Genomic DNA, 21,664 nt, shown 5'->3' with positions numbered 1-21,664 from the left:
CTTTGCTCATCATGTGATTTTTTTTTTTTTTTGAGACAGAGTCTCGCTCTGTCACTCAGGCTGGAGTGTATTAGCACAGTCTCGGCTCACCGCAACCTCTGCCTCCTGGTTCAAGCGATTCTCCTGCCTCAGCCTCCTGAATAGCTGAGATTACAGGCATTGCCACCACACCCAGCTAATTTTTGTATTTTTTTGTGGAGAAGGGGTTTTGCCATGTTGACCAGGGTGGTCTCAAACTCCTGACCTCAGGTGATCCGCCTGCCTCGGCCTCCCAAAATCCTGGGATTACAGGCATGAGCCACCACACCTGGCTTCATTGTGTGATTACTGATGATAAACGTTTATCTAGATAACCTGTCTAATGGGGTTGGGGTATCCAAATAGGTGTTGTCTGGTTACCGAGGAGTAGGGAATTTTTTTCTTTTAGAAAATAACTTCTTAGTAGTTGCTATTCAGTGCAACTAAGGACTGTGTTTAACATTCAGTAACAAATATTTATTTAAAATAACTTATGGACTAACCAAATGAATGAATAAATTAAGTCCATACCACAGTGAGTTAATGCTAAAGAAAATATTCTTGAAATATTCTGCAGGCTCGACATCTTATTGAAGAGCAGAATGTTATCTCTGTCATTACTGAAACTCTGCTAGAAGTTTTACCTGAGTACTTGGACAGGAACAATAAATTCAACTTCCAGGGTTACAGCCAGGACAAACTGGGAAGAGTATATGCAGTAATATGTGACCTCAAGTAAGTTGTTCAAGTCAAAAGGTGAGGGCACCTGTTAAACTCAGTGTGCTTATTTGCTCTGTCTTATAAGTAATCCTGTGATCATTTTGGTTATCTAGAATTCTCTTTATAATGATGGCAAGTACAAAGAACTGTTACTACCTTGCATTAATAAATGTCTTCAGTGAAGTCTTCTTATTGAGTTGTAAAACCTGGTTAATAAAGACACTATTGAGGAGAGGCCTGTTACAAGAACTTAGGGTCGTCTGGGGTCACTAAATGCATTCGCGTTGTAATTACCATACTTTTCACTCACTTCCACTCACACACTTTGGTTCTGTCCTTCCTATATAGTCTCTTTGTGCATAGTTTCAGATAATCTATTGATGTAAATATCTTTCTTTTCTTTTTTCTTTTTTTTTTTTTTTTTTGAGACAGGGTCTCGCTCTGTTGCCCAAGCTGGAGTGCAGTGATGCAAACATGGCTCACTGAAGCCTCGACCTCCTGGGCTCAAGTGATCCTCCTGCCTCAGCCTCCCATGTAGCTGGGACCGCAGGCATGTGCCACACACCTGGCTAATTTTTTATTGTTTTGTAGAGACAGAGTCTCACCTTTTGTTGCCCAGGCTGATTTCGAACTCCTGGGCTCAAGCAATCCTTCTGCTTTGGCCTCCCATAATGTTGGGATTACAGGCATGAGCTACTGTGCCTGGCTATTAACTTTTTTTTAACTCCCTTTTTGCTGTACTGTTGATCCTCCATATCTATGGGTTCCACATCTGTGGGTTCAACCAACCACAGATTGAAAATACTCCACTTTTTAAAAATTGCTGGAAGGCTGAGGCAGAAGGATCACTTGAACCTTGGAGGTGGAGGTTGTTGTGAGCCAAGATTGTGCCACTGCACTCCAGCCTGGCAATGGAGCGAGACTCTATCTCAAAAAAAAAAAAAAAAAAAAAAATTGCATCTATATCAGACCAGCCTGGACAACATAGCGAGACCTTGTTTCTACAAAAATAAAAATAAAAATTAGCCAGGTATGGCAGTGTAAGCCCGTATTCCTGGCTACTCCAGATGCAGAGCCGAGAAGATCACTTGAGCCCAGGGGTTTGAGGTTGCAGTTAACTGTGATCATGCCACTGCGCTTCCAGCCTGGGCAACAGAGCGGGATCCTATCTCTAAAAAAATAAAATAAAGTTTAGTAAATTGTTATGTTTTATCTTCAGTATAAGTGGAGATGGTAGGTAAATTCAGTAGTGAATCAATATGTAGCCATTGCAATTGAAATTTGTTTCTCAGCCAAATTATGCAAAAATTACATGTTGTACAAAACAAAAACTCCTAATGGCAGTCCTTAAAGTTATTGTTAAGTCAGTGAATACAGAAAAACAAAATCTCTCCACCGTGGCTGTCATTACTGTGAAGTATTCTTATAACTGAGTTATTTTTATATCCAGTTAATGGTGCATAATCACTTGTTTTATCATATTTTATGGGTCTCTGACTATAGCTAGTCTTTACGGTGAATAGTTTAGAGCCAGCACATCCCTAAATACCCTTATAGTAGAACTTTAAGGTGTCTGGTTTGGAGGGCAACTTCAAATCTTCTGATGCTTACATTTCCTCCCCTATATCCCAACCTAAATGTAGATATCTCTAGTGACCAGGGGAAGGGAAAATTAACACCTGTTCTGCAGGTACTGTGTAATTCGCTTTCATAAGAATCCTGTGAAATTTATTGGTAACTGCTATGTGCCAAGGAGCTTTGCTTATTTTACCTGATTATATTCTTGCACCATTCTTAGAAGGTACTTGATATAATCTTACCTTGTAGATTGTAAATATTTGCCTAAGTTCACAAAGCTAGTAAGTGGCAGAACTGAGATTTGATTATAAACACCATTTATCTGTAAAACTCATGTTCCTTCTACTATGTCATGTAGCCTCACAGGATACATAAACAGCAACACAAAACCTGCTCTGAAACCTGGCCTAACACACCAATCACAAAAACTCTTTATTTAGCAAATAATTCATATTCACTGTTTTCTCAGTCTCTCATTTTAGAAATTCTGTAGTAACATCTTACTCTTTCCTTGCATGCTTATTTACTAATTTCCCCTGAAACCTTGTTTTTAAATTAGTTAGAAATAACCACACTTAATGTATTTTCTTCCCAGGATAAAGTCTAAATTCTGTCAGAATTTGTAGGTCTTCATAGTTTAGCTTTGTGTTTATCTGACTGTACCTCAGCATGAAATAAGTTTGTTGGTACTAGTAGGTACTCTGTTCAGCCTGCCTTAGGAAATTTTCATTCTCTCAAAGCAGCACATTCCAACTTTGGATAGCTTTTTCCAACTATTAGAAAGTTTCCGGCCGGGCGCGGTGGCTCAAGCCTGTAATCCCAGCACTTTGGGAGGCCGAGACGGGCGGATCACGAGGTCGGGAGATCGAGACCATTCTGGTTAACACGATGAAACCCCGTCTCTACTAAAAAATACAAAAAACTAGCCGGGCGAGGTGGCGGGCGCCTGTAGTCCCAGCTACTCCGGAGGCTGAGGCAGGAGAATTGCGTGAACCCGGGAGGCGGAGCTTGCAGTGAGCTGAGATCCGGCCACTGCACTCCAGCCTGGGTGACAGAGCGAGACTCCGTCTCAAAAAAAAAAAAAAAAAAAAAAGAAAGTTTCCTATTGTATATTGAACTCTTGTCTTTTTTTGTAGCTTTTATTTTCTGGTTCTAGTTCTCTCTTTGTCCATTCAGAACAACTTCGATTCTCATTTAACTTGAAGAAGTGTTTAAAGGCAGCAGTCATGTCTGCCAGGTCTTTTCTGCATTGAGTTGCATTTATTTCTTAACTGGTCCCGTTTCATGTTGGTTAAAATTCCTTCTGAATCATTGTCCTTCTGTACTGAACCTGTTTCTGGTGCATGTATACCGTTTATGTGTGAAGAAATGAACACAGTTCTCCAACTGAGATCTGCCTGGTAAAACATAGAAGGGAGGGATTACCTCTCTTATTCTAAAAAATGTATGTCTATTACTTTAGTTTTGTCAGTTGCTCTTTGGGAGGTATCTCATGGGGTACTTTATTTCTCAGTTGCTAATTTATTGTGGAAATGCAACTTAGAAAAGAGTTGAACCTTGGTTCTATTGAGGAGAAAAATATTGTTTATTACTCCAACCTGTTCCTTTGTTCCATTTCCGGAAAGTATAGCACATTCTCAAACCAAATCACTCCCTTAATGTCTCACCCTGTCCACACTTTCTCCCTCTTTTCCCATTGCTTTTGCCACCTATTTTTATCTACAAACTTCTTTTCCTTCCCTTCCTTACCCTTTTGTTTGTTCCAGTTCCTCATATCTTCTTGATAAGTCATTTGTAGAAGTCACTCATGAGCTATGTGAGATGGCTAGAAACCAAAAATAAATTCTCTTCTAGATCAGTGCTTCTCAGATTTTAATGTGAATGCAAATCATCTGGGAGCTGCTTTTTTTTTTTTTTAATTTAACTTTTATTTTGAGTTCAGGGGTACATGTGCAGGCTTGCTACATAGGTAAACTTGTGTCATGGCGGGTTGTTGTTAAGATTATTTTGTCACCCAGGTATTAAGCCTAGTACCCATTAGTTATTTTTCCAGATCCTTTCCCTCCTCCCAACCTCAGTCCTCTGATAGACCCCAGTGTGTGTTGTTCCCCTCTATGCATCCATGCGTTCTCATCATTTAGTTCCCACTTGTAAGTGAGAACATGTGGTATTTGGTTTTCTGTTTCTGCATTGTTTTGCTACAGATAATGGCCTCCAGCTCCATCCACGTTCCCAGAAAAGATGTGATCTCATTCTTTTTCCGGCTGCATAGTATTCCATGGTGTATATGTACCACATTTTCTTTATCCAGTCTATCACTGATGGGCATTTAGGTTGATTCTATGTCTTTGCTATTGTGAATACTACAATGAATGTATGTGTGCATGTGTCTTTATAATAGAACAATTTATATTCCTTTGGGTGAATACCCAGTAATGGAATTGCCGGGTTGAATGATATTTCTGTTTTTAGATCTTCAAGGAATTGTCACACTGTATTCCATAATGCTTGAATTAATTTATGCTCCCACCAACAGTGTATAAGCATTCCTTTTTCCTTGCAGCCTCCCTGCATCTGTTACTTTTTACTTTTTAATAGTGGCCATTCTGACTGGTGTGAGATGGTATCTCATTGTGGTTTTGATTTGCATTTCTCCAGTGATCAGTGATGTTGAGCTTTATTTAATGTGATTGTTGGCAGCATGTATGTCTTCTTTCGAAAAGTGTCTATTCTATTCCTATCCTTTGCTCCCCCACCTTTTTTTTTTTCTTTTGAGACAGAGTCTTGCTCTGTCGCCCAGGCTGGAGTGCAGTGGCGCGATCTCCGCTCACTGCAAGCTCTGCCGCCTCCTGGGTTCACGCCATTCTCCTGCCTCAGCCTCCTTAGAAGCTGGGACTACAGGCGCCCGCCACCACACCCAGCTAATTTTTTTGTATTTTTAGTAGAGATGGGGTTTCGCCATGTTTGCCAGGATGGTTTCGATATCCTGACCTCGTGATCCTCCCGCCTCGGCCTCCCAAAGTGCTGGGATTACAGGCGTGAGCCACTGCGCCCGGCCTCCCCCGTTTTTTTGATTTTAATTTTAATTTTTTTTATTTATTATTTATTTATTTATTTATTTATTTATTTTTTTGAGACGGAGTCTCGCTCTGTCGCCCAAGCTGGAGTGCAGTGGCCGGATCTCAGCTCACTGCAAGCTCCACCTCCCGGGTTCACGCCATTCTCCTGCCTCAGCCTCCCTAGTAGCTGGGACTACAGGTGCCCGCCACCTCGCCCGGCTAGTTTTTTGTATTTTTTTAGTAGAGACGGGGTTTCACCATGTTAGCCAGGATGGTCTCGATCTCCTGACCTTGTGATCCGCCCGTCTTGGCCTCCCAAAGTGCTGTGCTGGGATTACAGGCTTGAGCCACCGCGCCCGGCCTAATTTTTATTTTTTGAGACAGAGTCTTGCTCTGTCACCCAGGCTGGAATGCAGTAGCGCTATCTCAGCTCCCTGCAACCTCAGCCTCCTGGGTTCAAGTGATTCTCCTGCCTCAGCCTCCCGAGTAGCTGGGAATACAGGCGCACACCGCCATGCCTGGCTAATTTTTTGTATTTTAGTAGAGATATTTTAGTGGAGATGGGGTTTTACCATGTTGCCCAGGGTGGTCTTGAACTCCTGAGCTCAGGCAATCTGCCCACCTTGGCCTCCCAAAGTGCTGGGATTACAGGAGTGAGCCACCACACCCAGCCTCACTTACTAATTTTTTTTTTTTTTTGTAAATTTGTTTATATTCCTTATAGATGCTGGCTATTAGGCCTTTGTCAGATGTATAGTTTGCAAAAATTTCCTCCCATTCTATTGGTTGTCTCTTCACTGTGTTGATAGTTTCCTTTGCTGTGCAGAAGCAGATTATCTGGGGAGCTTCCTTAAATTCAGATTCTAGGGCTGATTGTGTTGACTCATGTGCTTTGGAAGGCTGAGGCGGGAGGATTACTTGAGGCCAGGAGATTGCAACCAGCCTGGGCGACATAGTGAGACTTTGTCTCTACAAAAAATAAAATTAGCCAGGTTTGGTGGCACATGCCTGTAGTCTTGCTACTAGGGAGGCTGAGGCAGGAGGATTACTTGAGCCCGAGAGTTTGAAGTTGTGGTGAGCTATGATCGCACCATTGCACTCCAACCTGGGCAACAGAGTAAAGTCAACTTTAAAAAAATACGGGGGCAGGGGGCGGTCTGATTCAGCAGGTCTGATTAGAGCCCAAGATTTTGCATCTCTAAAGAGTACTCAGGTGAGGCTGATGCTGCTGGTTAGTGGACCACACTCTGAGTAGTAGTGCTCTAGAAAGCAATGAAACATGAATGCCGTTTGTTCAGTGTGACAGATTTTAAACTTTAATCTTTTTTATCTTTTACTTTAAAGGAAAGATTTAGATGGTAATTCGTGTATTTGAATTAAATCTTTGCTAAGTTTCTTTGATGATTGTATTTTTAATGTACATTTACATATTAATGGGTATCTAAAGAGTGAGAAAAATTAAACCACAATCCTATCTTTACAGTTCAAAAAAATATATTTTCTTTGTTGCTTTGTCTTTATGTACCTCCATTACTTCTTTCTCTTTTTTTTTTTATTTTGAGATGGAGTGTCGCTATGTCTCCCAGGCTGGAGTGCAGTGGCATGATCTCGGCTCACTGCAAGCTCGCCTCCTGGGTTCACGCCATTCTCCTGCCTCAGCCTCCCGAGTAGCTGGGACTACAGGCGCCCACCACCACACCTGGCTAATTTTTTGTGTTTTTAGTAGAGACGGGGTTTCACCGTGTTAGCCAGGATGGTCTCAATTTCCTGACCTCATGATCCGCCTGCCTCGGCCTCCCAAAGTACTGGGATTACAGGCATGAGCCATACATTACTTCTTTTATATATTATTTTAGTGTTTAACATTGAATTTCTGTCTACTATATATATCTGTTTTTCCCACTATACTATGAACTTCAGGACAGGTGTGTCCATGTTTATGTTCCCAATACCTGCAATATAACAGGAATTTATTCTCATTGGTCAAGTGCAAAATAGTGTTTAATACTTGTTAATAATTACTTCCTGACAACTCATTTCATGATAAACATTGTTCCTGTTGTATATGAAACCAGTCATTGTCTTTATAGCCAAAAGAAATATTGATCATACAAATTATAGGCTAAAATGAGTTTGTTTATCTCTTGAAACTAGTACATCCTGATGTGCAAGTCAAGATGACAGGTGCTTACATCCTTCTTCCGAGTTGTGGGTTATGAAAAACTGGAGGTAGAAAATCTGTTCCAAATTTCCTGAGGCTGAAAGAATTTCAGCTGGCCCTTTGGGTGATGGGTGTGCACAGTTCTAGGGAATCTGTACTGTGGTTGTCCAGAGTTAGCTGTGACAGGCTTGGTCAGTTCTAGGTTCACTTAATCAGACTAACCTCTGAGAATGTAGTGTATAAAGTCAGGTTTAGCTTGATATTTGCCTCTTCTAAAGCATTCGTGTTTTACTGGTTGTATTTAAAATAAGGCAGAATAAATAATTTTAGCTCTACTCAGATCTTCTAATTATTGTGAGAAATTAGAATCCATAATTTTTATAAATCAACATTGTCTATAACCCTGAGAACCTTAAAATTATCTCAAAATAGAGAAGTGAAATCTTTCTTTCTTTCTTGAAACGATAGGTATATCCTGATCAGCAAACCCACAATATGGACAGAAAGATTAAGAATGCAGTTCCTTGAAGGTTTTCGATCTTTTTTGAAGATTCTTACCTGTATGCAGGTATGATCATTTTTCTGTACATCAGTAAGATAAATTTATTTTTAAAAATTTAACCCCAGTCTTTTGAAAGCAGATTTTGGTTTTAATACAAGAAAGAATTTAGCAAAGTAGAAACAAGATTTAAACATTGACTCATTCATCCTGTTTTGATAGATCCTTTTATACACCTTAGTTTACTGTTGCTACTTTTTTTTTTTTTGAAGACAGAGTCTCGCTCTGTCGCCAGGCTGGAGTGCAGTGGCGCGATCGCGGCTCCCTGCAACCTCCGCCTTCCGAGTTCAAGTGATTCTCCTGCCTCAGCCTCCCGAGTAGCTGGGACTACAGGTGCCTGCCACCACGCCCGGCTAATTTTTGTATTTTTAGTAGAGATGGGGTTTCACCATGTTGGCCAGGATGGTCTCGATCTCTTGACCTCATGATCCATCTGCCTCTGCCTCCCAAAGTGCTGGGATTACAGGCGTGAGCCACTATGCCCGGCCTACTATTGCTACTTCTATTAATGTTTACTGAATACTTACCATGTGATAAATGTGTAGTAAGCACTTTTCATGCATGGTCTCTTTTGAGCCTTATAGCAATCTTATTAAGTAGTTACTATTAATATTCTCATTTTACATGGAAGGGTTACTTGCATGTGCAGCAAGCACAACACATTTTTTTTTTGGCTCCCTCACCCTTATGGAAAGCATGCACAGTTGTTGGGTGATGAGGTTAAGGTGCCTGTTTTCATCTTGACATGTCCTAAACCTTCTGAATTCATCTACATTTAATATCTTCACTTGTTAGCTTCTAATACTTTTTTTTTTTTTTTAGCTTCTAATACTGCTTTAGAATCTGACTTATGCCCTTATCAATTGACAAGAACTGCATTTAGAAAAAAATCTCAAAGGATCCATTTAGTAACCAAGCTTAGAAATAATTTGCCCAGGGTCACACAGCTAGAGATACCAGACAGAGCTGTGCTTTGCAGCTAGTGTTCTAGCCCTGAGCATATATCTGTGAGCTAGGATTTGAATCCATGCATTCTGACCCAGTGTAACAACCATTTAAAAATGTTATGAATCCTGACAGTTTTATATTTTGCTAAGAGCAGAGCAAAGAGAGAGGGCTCAAATAGGTATATGTTGACCAACTTTTAATTGCAGGGTATGGAAGAAATCCGAAGACAGGTTGGGCAACACATTGAAGTGGATCCTGATTGGGAGGCTGCCATTGCTATACAGATGCAATTGAAGAATATTTTACTCATGTTCCAAGAGTGGTGTGCTTGTGATGTAAGTGAAATTTGTTAGTAGGATCAGTGCCTTTTTAAGTTCTTAGTAATTATTAATAGTATAGTTATATGTTACAGTTTCCTTGATGTAAAGTGTTTATTATTTGTAGTAGTTTTTTACATATTTGAATTTGTCTTTTTAAATTTAGGAAGAAACTGTATATACTTGAGTAGAAAATGTGCCTTATGGCAGTTTTGCTTATTTTGGGGAATAGCAGGGTTTAAATATGTGTATATATGTATTTATACACATGTTTATTCCCTGGAAAATGCATATATATGCATAATAATATAATTAGAACCATATTAGACTTTTAAATACTCCAAGAATGGAGAGGGGTAGATTATTCATTCAAGAGCTTTGTTATATGTGTTCGTTTCAAAAAATAGAACTAATGTATTTCCTTAAGTAGCAATTTTAGACTATAACCGTCTTTATATAATCCCACCCTAGATTCCCTTTAAGAATGATGACCTCATTTATTTATTTTCTGAGAAAATTGCCATTATCTAAGTTAAATTCCCTCATCATCTCCGGTTTCTCTGTATCTGTTACCATAACCTATTCAGTGACTAAATTTTTCTGTGTCTTCACTATTGGTCTTTTCTTTTTGTCTCTTTCTAAGTCTAATGCCTTTACCTAGGCTGTTGGTTCTAACTTATTATTACTTTTTCCTGGAGTTAGCTTCCTGAATTATCCGGACTTGTGTTTCCTACTCTTTTAGTCAACTGTCTGTAAACACACAGGACTCCCTTATTTTTAAAAACAACGATAATATAAGCCCCCTTTCTTGCGTTTGCACCCCTGTGAACTATAGTCTCTTCTGCTTCACCACCAGCAATTGATCACAGGTTCAGAGTGGCAGCCATACTCAACAGATGTGGTAGACGTTAGTCTAGCACTGTAGCTTTTTAGTACAATCACCACAGGAAATACTGTCCAGCAAGCACAGCACGTATTTTTTGGCTTCGCTCACTTTTATGGAGGGCATGCACAATTGTTAGATGATGAAGCAAAGGTGTGTGTTTTCATCTTCTTCCAAACCTTCTGAAGTAATCTACATTTAGTATCTTCACTTGTAGCTCCTAACACTTCTTTACAGTCTGGGTTCTGCCCTTAGCAATTGACAAGAACTGCATTTAGAAAAAAATCTCAGAGGATCCATTTGGTAACCAAATTCAGGGGTCTTTCCTTGGTTTCCATATTCCTTGAATTGTCTGCAGCATTGTATTTTCTTGAGTACTTTCATCTTCTTGAAACTTTCCGTCTGGTTTTCACAAACATGCATTATCCTAATACATTATCGATTATCTATTTCGGTCAATGATTGCCTTTTTTCTGGTGCCTTCTGCCTGCTAAATGAGACATTCCCCAATATTCTCTTCCCTTTCTTACAGAAATATGTTTTCACAAATATGTCTTCCTAATCGTTTGTGATTCTTTTCTTTGCCATCTTAGGGCAATTAGTTTGTCCCATTTACATGGTACTTAAAATTTTTTTACTTTGATGATATGAATGTATGTGTGTATATCTTACATTCTTTTCTCTTCTCTTGTATTTCTACCACTTAGTTAAAAGTTCATAGGGATGACTCTCCTAAGCTACAGTGTCACTTCTGTTTGTGGGCCAGACATTCTTGTTTAGATCTTACATGTGTGTACGTGTGTGTGTGTGTGTGAGACAAGGTCTTACTCTGTCACCCAGGCTGGAGTACAGTGGCGCTATCATGGCTCACTGCAGCCTTGACCTCCTAGGCTCATGTGATCCTCCCACCTTAGCCTCCGAAGTAGCTGGGACTGCAGGCACATGCCACCACACCTAGCTAATTTTTTTCTATTTTTTGCAGAGACAAGGTCTCTCTATGTTGCCCAGGCTAGTCTCAAACTCCTGACTTCAAGTGATTCTCTCTCTTTGGCCTCCCACAGTGCTAGAATTATAGGCATGAGCCATCACACCTGGCCTCAAACTCAGACTATTTTAAATGGACCTGTCATCATTTCCTTCTACTTCCAACTTGTATTTTCTCATTTTGATTATCCTTGTTTTATTAGTGACATTACTATTAAATTCATCCATGTAGGAAATCTCAGAGCCACTATATTGTGTATGTTCAATGTTAGCAGGTGTTTTGAAGGGAAAAGTGTTCTGGGTTCATGTAAGATTCAGAAATGTTAGGTTAAACAAAAAGAGGGTTTTTTGTTTGTTTGTTTTTTTGTTTTTAAAGCTACTGAATTTCTTTCTTTTCTTTTCTTTTCCTTCCTTCCTTCCTTCCTTCCTTCCTTCCTTCCTTCTTTCTTTTCTTTTCTTTTTTCTTTTCTTTTCTTCTTTTCTTTTCTTCTTTTCTTTCTTTCGTTCTTCGTTCTTTCATTCTTTCATTCTTTTTTTGATGGAGTCTCGCTCTGTCACCCAAGCTGGAGTGTGATGGCACGAACTTGGCTCACTGCAACCTCTGCCTTCTGGGTTCAAGCGATTCTCCTGCTTCAGCCTTCCGAGTAGCTGGGACTACAGGTGTGCGCCACCACGCCGGCTAATTTTTTTTGGATTTTTTAGTAGAGATGGGGTTTCACCTTATTGGCCAGGCTGATCTCAAACTCTTGACCTCGTGATCCGCGGGCCTCAGCCTCCCGAAGTGCTAGGATTACAGGCGTGAGCCACCACGCCCAGCCACTAATGAATTTCTAAAACCCTTTAGTTAGTCAGTATGCTGATTTCTGAGAGGGACATTTCCAAATCATCTGTTTGACCATGGAGTTCCTTTTTCAAGATAAAAATAGAAACACTGTCTTAAAAGAATGGTCTTTAACTTCTCTCTTCCTGCTATAGTCACCCAGATTTTATTCTTCCTAATCCCAAATATATTTTATAATCCTAATCATTTTCTATGGGTTCATTCTTTTTTGTTGTGACGGCCCCATCCTAGTTCAGATCCTTAGCACTTTACTTCATAGTCATCTTCCTGTTGGTTTCTGTATCTCCTAACTTTATCCTCTCCAATCTATTATCTTCAATGACCCACATTTATTCTTCTTGAAGCAGTGTGTTGACTACCTCATTACACTGCAGACTCCCTCAGTGTATTCACATACCTGTGCCAAGGCATATTTCCAGTTCACATGCTTTGTTTCATCCATAAATTGTTTCATTTATCTACTCTTTATTCTCCACTGCCTGAATAGGAGTTGTATTTCTCTTATTTTTGTCTTTATTTATTCTATGTCTCTGCTTAGAATGCCATCTTCTCCTTATCTTTCCTCATATTTAAATTCTGCATATTCTTTTAGGGCCCATCAGAAGCTGCTTTCAGAAATATGTCTTCCCAGTTCTTTGTGGTTCTTTTTTCCCCCCTCTTAGAGCAATTAGTTTGTACTATTTACATGGTACTTATTTTTTACTTTGATTATAAGTGCATATATGGGTATATCTTATGTTTCCTGCAAGTTTGCAGATCCTGTGGAGGTAGACTTAGTAATACATAGAACAATTTTCCACTCATATTTAGTAAATATTTATTGAATGATGCATGTTATGCTGGGCATGGTGGCTCACACCTGTAATGCTAGCACTTTGGGAGGTCAAGGTAGGCAAACCACTTGAGCCCCGGAGTTCAAAACCAGCCTGGGCCACATGCGGAGACCCTGCCTCTACAAAAAATACAAAAATTGGGCATAGTGGCACGTGCCTGTAGTCCCAGCTACTCAGGAGGCTAAGGTGGGAGAATCACCTCAGGTAACTGAGCCCAGGAGGTTGAGCAGTGAGCTGTGATTACGCCATTGTACTCTAGCCTGGGCCACAGGACAGGCTGTCTCAAAAGAAAAAAGGAGTGTTGAAGTAGACAACTTGTCAACTTTTTGTATTCTTATTTTCCTCTTAGGAGGAACTCTTACTTGTGGCTTATAAAGAATGTCACAAAGCTGTGATGAGGTGCAGTACCAGTTTCATATCTAGTAGCAAGACAATAGTACAATTGTGTGGACATAGTTTGGAAACGAAGTCCTACAGAGTATCTGAGGATCTTGTAAGCATACATCTGCCACTCTCTAGGACCCTTGCTGGTGAGTGTTTGTTTTTTCTTTTTGCATATACCTATTAGCTTTGTTTCTAGATACTCATTTAGTAGAATCATTTCTATTTTTGTTCTGTGCTCGGTATGTTCAGACATGCTCAGGTCAGATACTACAGTTAAGGGCTGTCACTGCCCTTCAAGGAGCTGCCACTAGAACACCTGTTTAAAGATGCTTATTTACCTGGGCTTTGTTTTATCTGGGTTGACTTATGGATCCTTATAGTGTGTACTTACGGACTAACGTGGTAATTCATCTCCCACCCAAATTTAAATATAATAAAATCTGGTTGCTGGTTTCTAAACCTCCTCTCTGACCAATTTCATTAGTGTGTTATCTCTATCATTCTTTATCATTAAAAGGAAGAAATCATGGATTCTCCTTAATCATTTGCATTTCCATGTAAATTGGCCATTCGTCAGGGTTTTTAAAAAATATCTTTACTGAAGTGTATATATTTATATTATCAATGATAAGAAAATGTACATGACATAAAGCTTATCATTTTAGCCATTTTTAAGTGTACAGTTCAGTGGCACTAAGTATATTCACATTTTCTACAACGACCACCACCATCCTTCTCCAAAAGCTTTTTATCTTCTAAGAATGAAACTGCCAAAACTGAAATAGAATAATATTATTATTATTAAACAATACTTACCCATTGACTACTCTAGGTACCTATTATAAGTTGACTTATACAGTATTTGTCCTTTTGTGACTGGCTTATTTCACCTAGCATAGTGTCCTCAGGTTTATGTCGCAATACATGTCAGAATTCCCTTTTTTTTTAAAGGCTGAATAATATTTCATTGTATGGATATACCACATTTTGTTCATCCAGTTATCCATTGATGGACACTTGGGTTACTTCTGCCTTTTGGCTGTTGTGAATAGTGCTGTTGTGAACATGGATGTAGAAGTATCTGTTCAAGTCTTTGCTTTCAGTATTTTGGGTATATACCCAAATGTGGAATTGCTGGATCATTTGGTAATTCTATGTTTAGTTTTTTGAGGAACCATCATATTGTTTTCCTTAGTGGCTGTACCATTTTACGTTCCCACCAGCATGAACTAGGATTCCAGTTTCTCTACATCCTTTCAACACTTGCTATTTTTCCTTTTTTTTTCCCCTAGATAATAACCATTCTAATGGATATGAAGTGATTTTGTGTGATTTTGATTTGCATGTCCCTAGTGATTAGTGATTTTGTGATTTTGATCAGCTTTTCACATGTTTGTTGGCCATTTGTATATCTTTGGAGAACTATCTATTCAAGTGCTCTGCCCATTTTTAAATTGGGTTTAATTTTGCTGTTCAGTTGGAGTTACTTATATAATTCTAGATATTAACTGTTTATCAGATATGTGATTTACAAATATTTTCTCCCATTCTGTGGGTTGCCTTTTTACCCTGTTGATGGTCTCGTTTGATACACAGGAGTTTTTGTTGTAGTCCAGTTTATCTATTTTTTCTTTTGTTGCCTGTGCTTTTGGTGTCATATCCAAAAAACTCATTGTCAAATCTAATGTTATGAAGCCTTTCCCTATGTTTTCTTCTATGAGTTTTATTTTTTGGTTTTAGCACCTATATTTAAACCTGTGTTTAAGGTCTTTGATCCATTTTGAGTTAATGCTTGTATATGGCATAATTGACGTCATGTGATTTTATATTGCTTCTATTTTTATTAAAAAATACTTAGATTAATTTTCGTTTCTTTTGATACATGGCTAAAAGCAGAATAAAGATATCTTGAGAGACTGTTATTTTTGTATAAGGTATGAGCACACCTTGCACAGTATAGGATTTTAAATATGTTAGTAACTCTGTGTTTCAAAATTAGAGATCAGTAGTCTGCATTCTAGAGTGTCACTTCTAAACTCAGTAAACATACGTTTAAATCACACAAATTTCTTCTTCTTCTTTTTTTTTTTTTCCCCAAGACGGAGTCTCACTCTGTCACCCAGGCTGAAGTGCAGTGGCATGATCTCGGCTCACTGCAGCCTCCGCCTCACAGGTTCAAGTGAATCTTCTGCCTCAGCCTCCCAAGTAGCTAGGATTACAGACCCGTCTAATTTTTGTATTTTTGTACAGACGGGCTTTCAACCATGTGGGCCAGGCTGGTCTTGAACTCCTGACCTCAGGTGAATCCACCCCCCTCAGCCTCCCAAAGTGCTGAGATTACAGGCATGAGCCACCCCGCCCAGCCAAATCAAATCGCACAAGTTTCTAAACTTGATGAGTTAACTGATTAACAAATTGGGTTTGTTTTCTCATCTTCTCTTTTTTTTTTAACTTTAGGTCTTCATGTACGTTTAAGCAGGCTGGGTGCTGTTTCAAGACTACATGAATTTGTGTCTTTTGTAAGTGATTCTACTAAGTATTGATTTGCTTATGTTCTGTTTCTGAATACCTCTTGGGTGATGGATGAGAAGGAAAGTAATATTTGGAAACCCACCTGAATAATTCCCATTTAGTAATTTTGCATCTTCATATAGTACATTGTAATCTGAGTCACAGGGACTTAGAGGTCATCTAGATCAAGTTCTTCCATTTTACACATGAGAAAACTGAATAATATGTAGTGCCGTATCTTGGAGACACGTCCAGGCTCTGTGAGAAATGATAAAATTGACCTCACTCTATTTCAGGAGGACTTTCAAGTAGAGGTACTAGTGGAATATCCTTTACGTTGTCTGGTGTTGGTCGCCCAGGTTGTTGCTGAGATGTGGCGAAGAAATGGACTGTCTCTTATTAGTCAGGTACAGCAAAGCCTATTATTCATGTTTATGAACGTGTTCATTTTCTAATTTTTTTCTCTTATATAATTTTACCCTATGTTCCTAGATTTTACTAAGTGTTTGCTACTATTCTCTTGTATATACTCTTAGAAACGAATGTTCTAAGAACTATATAGACATTTCTCCTATCCTGTTTACTGTGTATTCCATCTGAATTATAAACTAGGATGCTTGTGTGATAAATTAGGTGAGAGCCAGTAGTAACACCAGAGGCCTCCCCATTAACATAGTTCTTTTCTGAGAATTACCTTACTTAGAGGCCTTTAGTCTTCCCACCATCTGTCTTAATTGAAGGCCACTTTGTAATTTTTTCTTCTATTTGGGAGTAAATATGGAGTAGTGCTTTTCTTTTTCTTTCTTTCTTTTTTTTTTTTTTGAGACAGAATCTCACTCTGTTGCCCAGGCTATGGAGTGCAGTGGTGTGATCTCGGCTCACTACAACTTCTGCCTCCGGGGTTCAAGTGATTTTCATGCCTCAGCCTCCCAAATAGCTGGGACTACACGCGTGCACCACAATGCCTGGCTAGTTTTGTGTTTTTAGTAGAGATGGGGCTTCACCATGTTGGCCAGGCTGGTCTTGAACACCTGACCTCAGGTGATCCACTCATCTCAACCTCCCAAAGTGCTGGGATTACAGGCATGAGCCACTGAGCCCGGCCTTGCATTTCTTAAAAGGTGGAGAGGTAGGTCTTGTTATCACTTGGAAGAAAAATGGTATTATGCATTTACCTATGTAACCTACACGTCTTGCATGTGTATCCTGGAACTTAAAATTAAATTTAAAAAAAAAAAAAGAAAAGAAAAATGGTGTTATGATTGAGTGTAGAAATTGGTTTACTTTTATTGAAGTAGGTATTTTAAACTTAGGGAAAATAAATTCCCTTGTTATACGTGAGAGTAATAACTAATATAGAACATTTTTAACTCCGAAGTGATTTCATGCCATATTTCTTCACTTCATCCTCACAAGTCCTTTTAAATGATTCATAGATTTGCAACTTATTTTTTGCCACTAAGGATTTTTTAGGGGTTTCTAGCTTAGAGAAAGTTTAAAGGATAGGTTTTCTTGAGAATTTTGCTTGAAATAAAATAATTCTTTCAGCATTTATTCTACCTATTACTTTATAGGTGTTTTATTACCAAGACGTTAAATGCAGAGAAGAAATGTATGATAAAGATATCATCATGCTTCAGGTACCTATTTAAATTGTTTCTGATATTTGTGTCTTCATCTTCCTTCTTGATTTCTTTCTAATAAGAGAAGATAATCAAATAATTTTTAACTTAAAACACTCTCACCGTTAAACTGAATATGACACATAGAAATAGAAGGGACTACTACATTATCTTCTGCAAACTTACTTTATAATTTTTGACAGTCCTACAAAAGACAAAATGTTTCTCCATATAATACACAAGAAATGTGATACTGTATTTCTTTCACAGATTGGTGCATCTTTAATGGATCCCAATAAGTTCTTGTTATTGGTACTTCAGAGGTATGAACTTGCCGAGGCTTTTAACAAGACCCTATCTACAAAAGACCAGGTACACAACCTGTAAATTCTGTGAATTAATTTTAAAGAACATATTGTTGCTATTTTAGTCATATTTTATTTCAGTCATATTTAGCCATATTTTAAGTTATTTCTTAACCATACCTCCTGAAATGACATGTATACATATGGCAGACATATATATGCACAGATATAATCTTTTTAATCTAGAAAAATTAGAATATGTAGATTAACAAAAAATCACATGAAAAACACTGCTTCCTAGAAATGATCACTTTTAAAGTTTGTGTCTTGCTTGTTTTTAAAGCAAAAATTGTATCATTCTGTCTGTGCTGTTTTGTAATCTGCTTCCTATGCTTAACAACATATTGTGCAGTTTTTTTTTCTTGTCATGAAATAAATATACAATTATATCAATTTTGGTAACTATATAGGATTGCACTATATGATGCATTATACTTTGAAGTCTATTACTGAAGAGGTCTTCCTAGTTGGTTGGTCTTATAAACATTTGTAGCTCAGTATTTAAATACTTCTCTGTTTTGTTAAGACACATTTTTAGAAGTGGATTTGGTAGATAAAATGACATGTTTTTCTTTCCTTTTTTTTTTTTGAGATGGAGTTTTGCTCTTGTTGCCCAGGCTGGAGTGCAATGGCGCGTTCTTGGCTCACCACAACCTCTGCCCCCGCCGGGTTCAAGCGATTCTCTTGCCTCAGCCTCCCAAATACCTGGGATTACAGGCATGCACCACCATGCCCGGCTAATTTTGTATTTTTAGTAGAGATAGGTTTCTCCATGTTGGCCAGGCTGGTCTCGAACTTCTGACCTCGGGTGATCCGCCCGCCTTGGCCTCTCAAAGTGCTGGGATTACAGGTGTGAGCCACTGTGCCTGGCCAACAACATGTTTTTCTTAAGGCTGTTAATACATGTTGTCAAATTGCTCTCAGAAAAAAGTCCTATTTAAGTCCTATTTATGTACATCTATAATGACATTGGTATTTTTTATCTTTGTTGTCTCAGAGGTAATATACAAATTTTATTTTATTTATTTATTATTTGTTTTTGAGACAGAGTCTCACTCTGTCACCCAGGCTGGAGTGCAGTGGCTCAATCTTGTCTCAAAGCAACCTTTGCCTCCCATTCTAGTGATTTTCTTGCCTCAGCTTCCTGAGTAGCTGGGCCTACAGGGATGAGCAACCATGCCCAGCTAATTTTTTCTTTCTTTTTTTTTTTTTTGTGATGGAGTCTTGCTCTGTCACCCAGGCTGGAGTGCAGTGGCACAATCGGCTCACTGCAACCTCCGCCTCCTGGGTTCAAGCCATTCTCCTGCCTCAGCCTCCCCAGTCGCTGGGATTACAGGCATGCGCCACCATGCCCAGCTAATGTTTGTATTTTAGTAGAGATGGGGTTTCACCATGTTGGCCAGGCTGGTCTCAAACTCCTGACCTCGTGATCCACCTGCCTCAGCCTTCCAAAGTGCTGGGATTACAGGTGCGAGCCACTGCATCTGGCCAAGTTTTTGTATTTTTAGTGGAGTTAAGGTTTCACCATGTTGACCAGGCTGGTCTCAAACTCCTGAGCTCAAGTGATCTGCTTGCCCTGGCCTCTCAAATTGCTGGGATTATAGGCGTGAGCCACCGTGCCTGGCCGCATCTTTATTGTTTGAACATTTGAAGTACCAACCTATAAAGTAGCCCTTAACTACTTTGAATTCATGAAATCACATTATTTTATTCTTTCAAATTAGAAGTTACTCCTGCTAGTAAAATTTCTTTGGAAAAATAATAAATAAATATATAATTTTTTTTTTTTGAGACGGAGTCTCACTCTGTCGCCCAGGCTGGAGTGCAGTGGCTCGATCTTGGCTCACTACAACCTCCACCTCCTGGGTTCAAGTGATTCTCCTGCCTCAGCCTCCTGAGTAGCTGGGATTAGAGGCGTGTGCCACCACGCCCAGCTAATTTTTCTATTTTCAGTAGAGACAAGGTTTCACGATGTTGGTCAGGCTGGTCTCAAAGTCCTGACCTTGTGATCCATATTCCTTGGCCTCCCAAAGTGCTGGGATTACAGGCATGCACCACCACGCCTGGCTATACAATTCTATATAATTCATATACAATTTCTAAATCAAATTCAAGAATTAAAGAACTCTAGGAGAGCCGGGAGCAGTGGCACATGCCACTGCACCTGGCCAAAAAATTTTTTTAAATGAAAAAAATAGAAGTTACTTGCAAAGGGCTAACATGAATAGGATATAAACTGCAGAGCCAATTTTTAGTTGTTTTATACTTAGTGAAAATCAGTATCTGATTTAATAGTGTTTAAATGAGGGATGTGTTAGAGAAGGATACTCTCACCATATAACTGTTGGGAGTCTATTTGAGGGCACTTTCTCACTAACCCAGGTAAGAAGGCAGCAAATAATAGAGGAAGAGCCGAAGATTAGCATTAGTGTGCTGATTTATGACTATGTGGGCGATAATGATAATGAAAACGATGACAGTATTTGGCAATTATATGCCAGGTATTGTTGAATTTGATGTCAAAAAAGGGAATGATTGTAACTATTTGTGCTGTGCACACACACACACAGAAATACTAGACTGGATAAAAAATACTAGACTGGATGGACCATGAGTCTCATCCAGAAATGCATGTTTTATGGAGGTTTTTGGTTCTTGCATAACTAATTTACTGTTTTTCGATTCTATAGGATTTGATTAAACAATATAATACACTAATAGAAGAAATGCTTCAGGTCCTCATCTATATTGTGGGTAAGATTAAAACACAATGTTTTGAAATAGAACATGGGTTACTTTTTAGAGAGACCATTTATATGAACTATAATTGATCATTTTACTCCTTATTCAAATACTGCACTTAGAAAATCACCTTTGCAAAAGTACAGATTTTACATTTTTATTTTTCAGTACCTGATTTGTAAATGTTTTGACTAATTTGGAGGTCATTTAGTGCTAAAATTTTTATATATATTATAGGTCTAAGTAAAATATATTTTCATTGTGTCATTCTGTTTAATAATTTTGTGCAAATATTGGTCATACTTAGCTTTGTTAAGGTTACTTAGAGAAAAGAAAAAGAGTGTTCCTTGCCAGAAATAATGTCTATCAAGTTATGACATCGACCCGTAGAAATGTGTCTTATAATTCAGTTGAGATTAATATAAATATTCGGTGCAGAAACACTACATTCTAACCTATTAAGTACAAATATATGCTATGTCATAGTCTGTGTTGATTTTACCAGCTGGTACATTCATTGCAATCATTTTGTTCTTTTTTTTTTGTTTTTTTTGAGACAGTCTCGCTCTGTTGCCCAGGCTGGAGTGCAGTGGTGCGATCTCAACTCACTGCAACCTCCGCCTCCTGGATTCAAGCGATTCTTCTGCCTCGGCATCCTGGGTAGCTGGGACCACAGGCATGCGCCACCATGCCTGGCCAATTTTTGTACTTTTTTTTTTTTTTTTTCAGTAGAGACAAGGTTTCACCATATTGGCCAGGCTGGTCTTGAGCTCCTGACCTCATGATCCACCTTCCTTGGCCTCCTAAAGTGCTGGGATTACAGGCATGAGCCACTGCGCCCGGCTGTCATCTTGTTCTTGACTTCTTATTCTGGCTTTTGTTATTTACTTTACTGCACCAAACGCTGTTTGGTTTGAATCGTTCTTTAGCTGGGGATTCTAGCTGTTACGTAAGTCTGTAAACATGGGTTCAGTTTTACTTACTGTTTGTCAGAGAGCTAGTTGCTAGACTAGCTACATGTTTCAGCAGAAAGGGTAGTAAGCCTTTATTGCTGAGTGAGACTTAAACCTTCCAGGCTACTAACTCTTCCTGTCCAGAATATGCCAGTTAGAAGCAGATGGGAAAAAATGGGCAAATTA

The 21,664-nt window shown here is 38.9% G+C and overlaps 1 protein-coding gene across 2 annotated transcripts in view; it reads left to right on the top strand.

Annotated features, from left to right (window-relative positions):
* Positions 1 to 21,664, top strand: part of UBR1 (ubiquitin protein ligase E3 component n-recognin 1) — a 155,177-nt gene that overhangs the window by 52,675 nt on the left and 80,838 nt on the right. For both annotated transcript variants that reach the window (XM_015142047.3, XM_015142046.3), the window contains 9 exons: positions 596 to 753; positions 8,005 to 8,104; positions 9,250 to 9,378; positions 13,251 to 13,431; positions 15,743 to 15,804; positions 16,093 to 16,203; positions 17,371 to 17,436; positions 17,689 to 17,790; positions 20,474 to 20,537. In XM_015142047.3, coding sequence (XP_014997533.1) covers positions 596 to 753; positions 8,005 to 8,104; positions 9,250 to 9,378; positions 13,251 to 13,431; positions 15,743 to 15,804; positions 16,093 to 16,203; positions 17,371 to 17,436; positions 17,689 to 17,790; positions 20,474 to 20,537 — 973 coding nt within the window. The remainder of the gene's footprint in view (positions 1 to 595; positions 754 to 8,004; positions 8,105 to 9,249; positions 9,379 to 13,250; positions 13,432 to 15,742; positions 15,805 to 16,092; positions 16,204 to 17,370; positions 17,437 to 17,688; positions 17,791 to 20,473; positions 20,538 to 21,664) is intronic.

This window comes from Macaca mulatta, chromosome 7, assembly GCF_049350105.2.
Source record: "Macaca mulatta isolate MMU2019108-1 chromosome 7, T2T-MMU8v2.0, whole genome shotgun sequence".
Taxonomy (NCBI): Eukaryota; Metazoa; Chordata; class Mammalia; order Primates; family Cercopithecidae; genus Macaca; species Macaca mulatta.
The sequence above is the reverse complement of the archived record's forward strand: the minus strand, read 5'-3'. Positions and strand labels throughout refer to the sequence as shown.